Source organism: Panthera pardus, unplaced genomic scaffold, assembly GCF_024362965.1.
Source record: "Panthera pardus isolate Hobbes unplaced genomic scaffold, ASM2436296v1 HiC_scaffold_12, whole genome shotgun sequence".
NCBI lineage: Eukaryota > Metazoa > Chordata > Mammalia > Carnivora > Felidae > Panthera > Panthera pardus.
This window is the reverse complement of record NW_026526677.1, coordinates 29,764,141-29,776,929: the sequence shown is the minus strand read 5'-3', so window position 1 is coordinate 29,776,929 and position 12,789 is coordinate 29,764,141. Positions and strand designations below refer to the sequence as shown.

Below are 12,789 nucleotides of genomic sequence, written 5' to 3'. Positions count from 1 at the left end.
TGCCCTATAATCTTTCTCTCAGCGTGCATGATGTTTTTCTGTGTGACCAGATATCACAATAGCTTTTGCTCTACTAGTGAGGATCATCAGCAGTGTGAAAGAGTTCAGCATGAAAACAAATTCACTGTCAAAACCACTAGTCTACATTATGATTAAAATGCTTTGTGAATTCTGGATTGAGGATTGAAGTCACTTTACTTCATTTTACTTGCCACAATTCATTGAGTGACTTTGGCCTTAGCAACTTGGGTAATACATGACATTGTACCTATAAAATTTTTGTGTTTCACTGTCTCTAGTCAGTGAAAGAATTTAAGTGACTGTGCCATTATTAATTGACAAGTATGTGAAACTAACCATATTAATGTCATGAAATGTAAATCTGGTGACTTGCCTGTTTTATTATAAACATTTTGAAGAAAAAGAGTAAGTATCAAAGGGGAAAAACTAGTCTAGTTCAAAGGTAATTACTAAGGTAACTTTTAAAATTAAAATATGTTTTGTAATGTATTTGATAAAGCATTCAGAGTAATTGCTGGTGGAAAATTCTGGTTGAAAACTATCAAGTGGTTCTTTGTTTACTTGAGAATGAAAAAAATTACATATTTGAGTATCTGCTACTGTTATCCCCACATTATTTAAGTGACCTGTCTCTACATCTAGATAACCTTTCCTCACTTATTTGTTGAAAGGCTACTGAACTGCAAATGACATATTGATTCTTTCAGAACTGATAGATAAAGAGAAGGGAGAACCACGAAGAATGTAGGGAAAAAGAGGAGATAATCTAAGTATCCAGTAAGCCAAATTTACATTCGCATTTGAGAATTGATGAATTGGCATAAAACTTTCTTTTTTGACCAAATACTTTAAAGAAATTACTGCATATTGAAACCTTTTTAAACATTTCTTAGATTTAGAAAACACAAGTGAGAAAGATTTACTAATGAATTAATTTACATTCAAATGTTTCGGTGAGTTCTTTAAAGTTGTTTCTTACCAATCTGCCCTAGAATAACCATTTTTCAATAAAAGTTTATGTTTGGGGATTTATAACTTTAAAATCTTTAGGGCTGAGCTGGAAGATGCAAGATATTTATTTTCAACTATGATTGTATAATCATAAGATTTCATAAGAAAAAGCTAGTAGTTCGTTTGCAGTGATCTCCATGGCCAAGCACATTGTATAAGGAAAGCTTCAGACTCTGCATAGTTTGTGCCGTCAGGTCCTGCTTATCTGCACGTACCTATTTCTGTTTGTGTTAGTCATCCTCTCTAGGTAAATTGTCCATGAGACCAGTGATTCCATCAGCAAATTATCCAGAAAATGCTGTCTTTGCATGTTGTGACAGATCATGTCACTGGTGAATTTATAGCTACTCCAGTGGTCTAATTAACCTGGCAGTTGTCTCCTGTGCCCAACACTGTTGTCTCGTTGCCTTGGCATCTTAGTTTTCATCTTCCCATTACCTTCTTTCTTAACTGAAACTTAGATTTACAAGTTTGTTTTGTTTTGTTTTTGTTTTTTCTTTTTACCTACTCACGTCACCCTCTTTACTCATCACCCCCCTCTTATTTTTGATTGGCAGTATCATCCAGATAAACAAAGTGCAGATGTGCCAGCAGGAACAGTGGAGGAATGTATACAGAAGTTCATCGAAATTGATCAGGCATGGAAAATTCTAGGGAATGAAGAGACAAAAAAGGAGTATGACCTGCAGCGGCAGGGTAGGTATTTGTGCTGAGGGGCCACAGCACACTGACGCCCTGAGGCATAATCCACGGCCATTCCTGGGGAGCCATCTCCAGCATTTGGCAGAGTTATTGCCTTCTTTACTCCTACCCCACCATCACGATTTTCAATTATGTCCTACTCTTAGTAGTGATGACTGTGTATCCATTGAGAAATTAACAAGACTACTACGGGATGTGGCTCTTATGAAGCCACGAAAGCTACTTCCCTAACTAATGAAAAGTGCTTAATTATACATTTCTAATTAATAGGTTTTCTATGTTTAATAACTTCTTTTTATTATATTTAATTATGTACTGATTACAGTTTTAACTGTAGTACTTTTAACAATGTATACTGTATAAATGACAGCCTAAAGAAAGGTACTATATGGGATAACATCATAAAGCACTCTGCTGTCTTTGAGTTTGTTTTAGGCTAGTTTCATGATTGTCTCCTGGATAAACTATTCTTTATAAGATTGCTATAAATGGCATTTTAGGAATGCACACTTCCTAAGCAGTTGTAAGTCATTTCTTTTATGCATTTTAGAAAATAGCTTCCTAAAACAGTGACAAGCTCTTGTGAGAAAGAAAGGGAGAAATGTAGGTCAGGTTTGTCACACATAGACTGCGGTTACACGAAGTGATAGGCTGTCTTTCTGCACTGGCCTTGGGATAGGAGCCCCTCAGTCTTCTATTTGAACCTTCAATATGCACCCTGCATGCTAATGGGAGGAGTCAATAATCAGTTACAGCCTGTGGGGAAAACACTCAATTGCACTCTGCAATAGCGTACCAGGTTCAGCATTGACTCATATGTGTTGATAAAAGCTGAGTCTCTGTAGTTGCTTATTGAATGCCCCCCACCCCCCACCATGCCCTACACTGGCACATCATCAATCCTAACAAAATGATTTTAAGGCTTCTACTACTAAAGTTATGAAGATTTGATTTGAGAAACTAGGCTTACTTCTCTAAAGCACAGCATTATAGGATGAAGCCAATGATATATATGGAATATCCATATTTATTTTCAGAGGGAATTGTACTGATAAAATTAAGTATTACTCCCAGGCAGTGTTTGATACCTTTATGTGTAAAGACGTCACGAGCTATTAGTTTATATCTTGGCGTGTTTAATAGTGATTTTCATCATACTCTTCAGCTCTAAGGCCCTTCTGCTTCAGTTCTAAGGCCCTTTTGAGCTTACTTTTTAAAAATATTAAGAAACTGATGAGTATAATTTGCAGTGAATTTGGACTTATTTTTAATATGGCTTGAATATTGGGTCTTCTATTTGGTGCATATACAAGCATCTTTCAAATGCTGTATTTCTTTTGTAAATGTGTTTTACCTCTGGCAGAAGAATGTAGAGGTGGTTCCATTTGAGGGTGAATTCTATTTATAGGTTTTTAACCTTGGTTCACATGAAAGAATTTCTGTGAAAAGTACTGAAACATACACGATTGTGTTGTGTGTGAGAAGTTACGTCTGTGCTTTTGCACATCTTTACCAGTCTTTCCTTTGTAAGTGTATTTGCTTCAAATAGGGATAGTCCACGCAACTGTATTTTGAGAGGTGTAGAGTATGAGCTGTCTCTGTTGCTCTGCATTTTCCCACTCCGCGGCCTTTTACTGTTAAGAACCTGTCAGTAAAACTGAGTAGGAGCCCGCTGGCTAAAGAGAAAAAAGGCAGGGAGAGATCAGGGATAAAAAATGAATCTCTCTTGGTGAGGAATAGGGTGTCAGTAGACCCAAATAGAGAGAAATAGGAAACAGGGTTAAAAGTGAGCAATGGAATTACATGAAGGAAAGTTTTAAAAAATGTTGTAAGAACAAATAATCAACATCTTCACGCCTTTCTCATTGCCTTTGAGAAGTCCTTGGAAATGTGGATTTCTTTTGAGCTTTGAATCCTTGGTTTTAAGGTTTTTTTAAGGGAAGGTAACGGCAGCCTATTGCATCACAGGAGACTATCAAAGGTCACTGATAGCCACAACATTTAGACAAAACAAATACAGGGAGAGTTGGGCCTGATTCATGATATGGATAAATAGGCCCACCTTCTGCTTGGAATTTATATAATATCCAGTTTGCTTTGCAGGTTTTTTCAAGCACATCCTACGAGTACAGTAGAGGTACAACTTTTTATGACATTTTAATATGTCAAATCTAAGTGCTAAGTATTTCCTTCATTACCAGTGGCTGCAAATAGTGATAATGCTTTATTTCAGTTTTAAATTGACATTGGATTGCTGTTTAGATAAGTAGAAGTCTCTTATCCAAATATAACTTGCTGTTTTTAAGCCTTTCATATGAGAGCTATTTTTAAGAATTTTGTAATAAAACAAGTTTCATATTGTCATTTCTCTTGAATGCTGGCATTAATTTTTCCTTCTTGACCCATCTTCAGTAATTGGCTCCTCAAAAGAAGGAAATGAACTTGAACTTCTAACAGTGAGGATTTAGATTTGATAGAAGGAAAACCTTTGAGAGTGATAATTTGTTAAAGACCAGGATAGGTTACCAAGAGAGAGAGAATTTGTTATAACCAGGTCAAAGCACTCTTTTTTTCTGGGTCACCCCCTGGGGACATGGAAATAGCTTTGTTACACAGAACTCTTTTTTGTATGTGTTGATAGTTCATTATAGAACTTTCTTTTCATAGGGTGTGCTTTAAATATATTTGTTTCCCACCTTCCATGAACTTGGAGTATAAAATAAATTTGAGCTCTGTAATACTTGGGAAGGAGGTAGGAGATATTTTATTGGCTGATGTGGAATGCTTTCTCATATTTCACAGCTCAGAGTTGGTGCTCTGGTGTAAGGAGAGCCTCATCAATATTGCTCATAACCATTTATTTCTGTAAAACGTCATTTACAGGGGCCCTTGGTGTCTGTATTTCTTTGCTTCGCAAAAGATATTATCAGATGAGTTCTAATAAAAAAAAAGTCTAGCTATGTAAAGTACATACATTTTTTTCTTCCTCATTTCCACGTATCTATTCTTATTTGATAGTTCTAGGGCAATGTTGGCCAGGCTGAAGAAAAGCAAATCTAAAAAAGGATGAATAATATTCAGTTCCCAGATATTTTACATTTTGAAAGCAGTGTTAACTAGTGAATTTAATCAATTAGTTCCAGTTGGCAATTTACCTTATTGTTTCTAAGGATGCTTCCAAAGACTTGCTTCCCATGTTCCCTTGAAAGGCATGTAGTTATTCAAGATTAGGCTTCAGACAACCATATGAGCACTTTGGAAAATCTTTTCAGGATCTGTAAAATGTTTATATGAATAATATCTTTGAATAGATTTTGGTGCCTTTATAAATCTTATGGGGAGTTTTCTGATATATTAAACACATTAAAAAACACATCAGAAGTATATCATGGGAAAATAATAGGAATTGTGATTCAGTTGCTTTGTAATGTGACAGTCACACAGATCTCTAATGTCTCAGTGGCTGTACAGAGTGACATGGCTAATGAGGTAGGTTGACTTCTTTGTGACCTGAAGTGGAACAAACCTTCAAAATGGTTTCAGTCAAATTAATAAAAATAAACCGCCAAATGAAGTCAGTCGAATTAAATAATGTTTAAAAAAAAAAAAGTGCATTGTGTTTGGGATCCTTCCTTGGTGGTATATTATTTTATACTAAGATGTATCTTGGTGTTCTATTAGTATATTATTTTGGTAAGGTGGAGTCTTTGTGTTATACAATTGGCCAAGTACCTGGATACCCAAAATAGCCTGGCTCAGAAGGAGATTAGGCCAGACATTGTAAAGTCAGTGTGTCTTTACTCAAAGCTAATCAGCTACTCTCCCCTAGCTAGATACAAAAGGTCACTTCTGGTGTTGTATTTTACAATTTACCTTGTCCCTTTTATTAGGATAAATATTTGAGAATGGAAGATTAGGAAATAAATTCTGAGCCGAATATGGAAAATATCTAAACACCACCAACTTTATGTATCAACTTGTAATTTCTTAGTAAGAGCCCCAAATAAGGACCTTCCTGAAAGCAAGTTAATGCTAAAGACTGATTAACTCCATAAGAGTGGAAATAACGCTTTTAAATGTAGATAATATGAATCTGAGTTACGAATAATGACTTAAGGCCAGGAGATATTTGTGTAGATTATGTGCTAAAACTGACCCTTAACAAAATACTTGTATTAGTCAAGTTAGAGTTTCCATCTGTGGTCATATCAGTATTTCCATTTGATTTTAGGAATTTGAAAATTGGCTGTAAAAATGTGCTTCAGGTAAAATTTGAACATAAGCATCAGGGGGCATGTTTTGTTTTGTTTTGTTTTGTTTTGTTTTGTTTTGTTTTGTTTTGTTGACTGTTTCTGGGAAAAGTATGTGAAATGATGCAGAAAATCCATCTGGACAGTTAGGGACTGGCACTTTCTTCAGATGGAGAAAAGAGTATAGACAAAACTTTTTGTGAGGGTCCTGCTCCATCTTATTTGTCATAAGAAGGTGACTACTCATGTTTATCTGTTACTTTTACTTGAATGCAAATAACTTTTTTGCAATAAAAATTTATTTTAAGATCCTTTCTCAATGGTTTAAATAAAAAATTTGACTAGTTTGGAAGAATGAATGTTATGGGAACCTATGGGCAAGACTACACTTATAATTCTGGTATAGTTGGACATATTGGGAGTTCTGATTTAATAATAGAGAAAATGTAAGATTTTAGGAAATTTGTGCCTCCCATTTTAACTTCACTCTCAATTTCTACTTGGGTACTTGATCCAATTGAAATCAATGAGTCTTTTTTTGTTTTTTGTTTTTTTAAGTGTTTACTAATTTTCGAGAGGGGGGCGGTGCGCAGAGAGAGAGGGAGACACAGAAGCCAAAGCAGGCTCCAGGCTCCAAGCTGTTAGCACAGAGCCCCATGCGGGGTTCGAACTCATAAACAGTGAGATCATGACCTGAGCTGAAGTCGGACGCTCAACCGAGCCCCTCAGGCGCCCCAAAATCAGTGAGTCTTAACCCAAAATAGGGTTACCTTTCTCAGTGCTTATTTTTTTCTTTCAGACTTGAAACTTTCGTTTCATATTACACACTGATTACTTCTACTTTGCTCAATATACAACCAATGAATTAGAAATGAGTTTTGACATTTCTGTAATTTTTTTTTTTTCTGTGTGATCTTTTTATTCTCACAGCTACCATGGTAGTCCATACCCAGAGTAGAACACATACGCATATTATTTCCATAGCTGCTAATTGGCCTTCTACAGAGGTTCACATTTTGATTGGTCTAGCTTTCTTTATTCTCACTCCTCTGTTTAAGAACTTTTATAACCACCCTCTCCCCAACCCAACATTTTCCCATTCAGCTAGAATTTAAATGGAACAGAAGCTTTGAAGTTTGTTCCTAATTACTTTTTCAGCCTTGTCACCAATCACAAACCTAATGTGAATCTTCTTCCCTGGTTCATTTAGGGGCTCTCAAACACATATGCTTATGCTGTTTGTCATGACTCAGAACACCCTCCCATTCTGATTCTTCCCAGTTTTTTTTGTTCAAGTTTGAACTCAAGATCATCAATCCACCTCCCACCTCCCAAAGAAAGCTTTCCCTGACATTCTAATCTGCCATCATTTCTAATCTCTGAATCTAATGTACAAATTAATTATTTTGCACTTTTTCTCTGTGACTCCTATCTTTCAGTTTTGTTTGATACTTCGGAAGGACAATAATTGTGTGGACCATGGCTTTGATAATAATGGGCTGATAATAATGGGCTGATTTTAATGGGACCGACAATAGCCAAGTACATCAAACTTAACACTGTTACAAATCCACACAAGGTCAAGAGTTGCTACCTTCCTACACTGTGGTACTTGAGGCTTTCCCCCACTCATAATGGATTACTCTTTAGTCATTTTCTTATGGTCTGTTATAAACAGGTCAACACAAGCATTAGGAGATAACAATTAAAAGAGCTACTGTTTATTGAGCACTAGATCTATGGTAATTGTCTTTCAATCATTGTTTAACAGCCTCTAAAGGAAGATATTAATACCTGCTTTCCAGAGAAAGATTCTGAGGTTCAGAGGGGTTAAGTAATTTGACTAAGGTCACATGGCTAGTAATTGATAGAGGGGAAATTCAAAAGTCATTCTCTGACTTTTAATCATTGTGCTGGGCTGTCAAGTTTTGAATAGGTGTGTACAACCTACTATTTTTAGTTCCAGATAATCAGGAGTGAGTTCCTATTTGAGGGTCAGAATGAGAGGCCAGGCTTACTTGTAATGCTGTTCTACCTGCTGTGTACTGAAACGTGAAATTCAGTTTCCGGTCTTCATTTGGTATCTTTCACGAGCACTGGGTTGACACTCAGTTTATAAAAGCCCCACAGTTCTCCAAGTCCATAATTAAACTCCCAAGTTTTTAATTTTTCTTTGATATGGAAAGCCTTGCAAGTGACTCTTTAATTTCATCTGGGAAAGGATTATAGAGCTTTCTGATTTAATGAACAGGTTTCAAATTAAATGTTGCCTGATTCTGAATCTCTTTTATCAAGGTAGAGACTGTTCTAAGAACAGAGACTGTTAAGGACAAGGAAATTGATTTCCTTCCAGTTAGTTCCTATATGAAAATTTTAATTATGTATAGTGAAGTGATTTTTAAGAATGAGGTGATTGTTTAAAATTAAATTACTTGGTTTTAAAACAGCAAGATGCTAAGAGAAAAACACTGCTCTTAGCTTTTAACACACAGATGACTTAAAGCTTTAAGTGTGAAATTAAGTATTTTAAGACATAAAAATAAATACAGTAGACTAATTGCTAAATGAGAGCATTCTGGGGACTTGATCGCTTGGGTAAGTTACGACATTGCTACACATGAATAGTAGGGACTGAACTGCGGATGGACTAGATCTTTTGGCCAGTATTGGGTTGAATGAGACTTGTGATATCTCAGCCATAATGAATAAAGTTAAATTCCTCTCCACCACAGCTTTTTGTTGCTGTTATTTATTTTTACGTATTTATTTGAATTGTAGCTTTAGTTAGAAAAGGTTTCCTGGGATTAGGAAATGTAATTATTAGGCAGCAAAGAGTTGTTTTAGAAATTTTACTATCATTAGGAGGAAGCTTTAAAAGACTGGAATGCCATTGTCTTGTAAGAAGTAAGAAATATTTATTGATTCCCAAATGGAGCTGAAAAAAACCTTTCCTCTTTTAGAAAGTTGTGAATGACCCAGCGAGAGCTCTAGTAAGCTTTACTGAACCAAGCTGCTAATAGTTATTTAATGTTATTCTTCAGTGTGAAAGAATCTCCCTAGATTTTCCTTTTAATCTCTTTGAATTGCAGGCTCATAAACCTCTCTGATGAGTCCTGCCAGTGTTTTCTCAGATCCCACTGTTGAGACAATGGAACCACAGAATTCTTTCACCTCTTGTTGTCAGACAAATCCAATAGAACACAAGGTCATAAGGGCCTATACTTCTGAAGGTTGAAAGATTCTTTTCCAAGTAACCACATAAATTATTTGATTTTATCATTATATTCCTCAGGAATCTCTATAATTCATTGCTTTCTGTACGTACATAAATTCGGATCTTTTTCTTGTCTCCATATTTGGCTAAGCTGTGGGTACTGCACAGGGTGTGAGCAGGCCTACATACCTTAGGAAAAGCTAAGCCCGTTTCCTTCAAAGAATTAGGAATCATGTAGTGTAACTGGACTTAAGATAGAGTACCCAAAATGCCAGGCATTGCGTTTTCCTTCCAAATGGCTGGGTTTGCTTGTTTTTATTACCATTCTGTGGCTAAGATTGCAGATTTAAATCTTGGATCTATTCCTTTAATTAAATCACTTTCGAAGTCAGTTTATGTTTTCTCAACATTTTTAGTAGTGTCATGTTAACAGGAAAATTTTAAGATAGGATTTACATTTTCAGATACCTATTGAAATATTGTAATGAGAAAAAATATTTATAATATGTAATAGTTAAAAGGAACTTATCTATTTTGCAGATGCCATGCCTGATTAGTAGACAATTATCAAAGCTAATTACAAGGTTCCTGTGAGTTACTTTACAGGCTAGGGAGGAATTAAGTTTTCTAATTATAACTACAATGGTGGACAAGCAGAGATCATTGTTTAGAAAGAAAAAAAAAACAACATTGATTTGTTTGTGCTCCTTCCTTGTAATCGTAGTTAGTAGGGGGGAGGTTGCTGTTGCCTCACTCCCTGGACACCTGCCTCTCAACAAAAGATCGTGGTCACCTCCCCACCCCCTACATTTAGATTCACCTTTTACTTGTATGTACCCCCTCAGCTCATTATACAATTCTCCAGGGATCCAATCTCCCTGAGTTAATCACCCCCAGCCTTTTTAAGAAGTTGTTAGATTACCATCTTTTCAAGAAACACACACTTTCTTATGAGGCTTTTAACTTCTTTCCCCTAACTTTTGTTTCCTTATTTCTATTAAAAAATATAGCTATTGGAGGCTTAACACACTACCTTTAAAACTTTTTGTTGAACTATACCTACAGAGATGTGCACCAGTCCTAAGTGTCCAGCTTGATGGATTTTCACAGTAAACGCATCCAACTAACCAGCACCCAGAAGGCCCTGCAACTCCTTCTAGTCACTACTCTCCCCCCACACCTAACACCACAGTGTCACCCAACAGCAGAGTAGTTTTGCCTGTTATATTTCAGAAAATGGGGAATCGCCTAGTGTGTTCTCTTTTGTGTCAGATACGACTTTTAAAATCAGAATTCCCACAAAAACTTGGACAGTGTCCACATAATATTGAATTATCAGATAAAACATATAAATGTTTAGATCGGCCACAGAACATGAAAATATTTTTTAGTATATACTTTTAACTCTGACTTGGGAAAGTACTCTTTGCATTCTATTTCTCTCTTATGAGATATCATCTAAGTTGACCTTTCAACTTAAAATAGGTAGCTAAAGTTACTGTACATTAAGAAGAAAAAAATAATAAAAAGGTAAAAGCCACTGTTTTTGAGTAGGTGGAATAATAGAGTTCCATATGAAATAATAACTAGGTAAGAATAACAATAGCTTCCTAATAGAGAAGCAGAAAAATATGAAGCTGACTTCCTTGGCAGTTATCTTTTCCAGTTATTTCTCACTTATTATTTTAAAATAGAAAATAGCATAATGGATATATAGGAATGAGTTGTCTTTTTCTATAATTGCTGTATTGCAGGTGTCCAAGATAGGTTGGATTAAAAAGGCTTATTCATCTTATCAACTCTGCCTTGTCTGATTTGCTTTGATTTCAGAATTACTTAAGATCTAATAAGATACCCTGGAATATAGGCAGCTTGATTGTAAATTATTTACATATGTTTTCCCCTAATTATAATCTGTTAAGTGCCAATTACCCCCACTCCTCAAATCTAAAACAATGTTTCATTTCCCCATTCAAGCAAACTACCTTAGTCATTCTTTGTAAGGAAGTAAAACATGTGATTAAGATTTTTTTTCTCTATCCATGGGACTTCCAGGGAGAAGTTTTTAAAAATTAAAATACTGAATAGCCTAAAGCCAGTGTACCTTATGTAGAATGTGGAAATTGTTTTGTTCAGAAATCACTTCGCATACTGATACAGTGTGCATATGCTATTCAGTGGGCCCCCGACATGGAGGGGCTACACCTGGCCACTGGGCAATGTCTGTATCTTTGGATTTTAGGGCCACTTTAATAGACTGTTGGTACCCAGTAAATATGAAGTGATGTAATATTTGACATACTTAACAGAAAACAATAGTGAGTTCAAAATATTGTAAAATTTTTTCATCTATTTTAAAATTGTGTAACTCACCAATAAATTTGAACAGGCAGTTATTAAATATAATTAAATTGTAGGCATTCTCACATGGAACAAAGGAAAGCAGTCTCAGCAAGTGAACAAGAGACTAGTGAGACAGCTAAAGAAAATTTCATTGGGGTGAGGGGTGGATTTTAGAAGTTTCTTTTAAGCACTGACTTCTAGAACAATACAAGCATACGTGAAGTATAACATGCCCTTAAAAACAAAGACAAATGCTTATCTATAGTGGCTTCCTTTGTCCCAGAGTATACTTGTTGTAAGCAAGGGCGCACGCATGCTTTTACCACCTAGACCATACTTTTACTAAATTTGGTTGGAATTTCAGGCTTCTTTGGACCTTCCACCTGTACGGAAAACTTAAGCCTAGGAAGTAGCAATAGAACATCAACACAATACAGTTGTATTATATGGTTATTGAAATCTTTTATTAAAGTATTGTCTTTAAGTTTCCTACGACTCTGTTGAAAGCAATTAAAATCAGATGACAAACAGCCCCCTACATTTGGTTAGAGCTTTATTCTTTTTTTTTTTCTTTTAAGTAAGCTCCATGTCCAGTGCAGAGCCCAACGTGGGGCTTGAACTCACGACCCTGAGATCAAGACCTGAGCTGAGATCAAGAGTTGGATGCTTAACCAACTGAGCCACCCAGGCACCCCTAGAGCTTTATTCTTTAAAGCACTTTGGCCTCATTTCATTTGATTAGAACAACACCCTGGTGTTGGTCTACTCTGACTGCCATAAGCAAATTCCATAGACTGGGTGGCTTAAATAACAGAAATTTATGTGTCATAGTTCTGGAGGCTGCAATTCCAAGATCAGGGTGCCAGTCAATATGGTTTCTGGTGAGGGCTCTTACTGGCTTGTAAATGGCCTCTTTGTTCCTGTGTCTTTATATCCTACTTTCCTTGGTGCCTGTGCATGGAGATAAACCTCTCTTCCTCATCTTAATAAGGCTACCAATTCTATCGGATTAGGACCCCACTCTTGTGATCTTATTTAATCTTAATTACCTCCTAGAAGTACTATCTCCAAATACTTCAACATATGAATTTGGGGGACACACAATTTGTCCATAACAACCCTTCTGAAGTAGCTAAGAGATAACTCAGTATATCTAAGGTATATTTCTAAGGTTAGAAAGCTAGTAAGATTTTACAACTAAGGTTCAAATAGTTACTTTTGCCCAACTCCACGCTGCCTTCCTTAGTT

At 35.9% G+C, this 12,789-nt stretch overlaps 1 protein-coding gene across 3 annotated transcripts in view; it reads left to right on the top strand.

Moving 5' to 3' along the window:
- The window catches only part of DNAJC24 (DnaJ heat shock protein family (Hsp40) member C24), a 58,950-nt gene that overhangs the window by 40,089 nt on the left and 6,072 nt on the right, over positions 1 to 12,789 (top strand). For all 3 annotated transcript variants that reach the window (XM_019456609.2, XM_019456610.2, XM_019456608.2), the window contains exon 3: positions 1,590 to 1,728. In XM_019456609.2, coding sequence (XP_019312154.2) covers positions 1,590 to 1,728 — 139 coding nt within the window. The remainder of the gene's footprint in view (positions 1 to 1,589; positions 1,729 to 12,789) is intronic.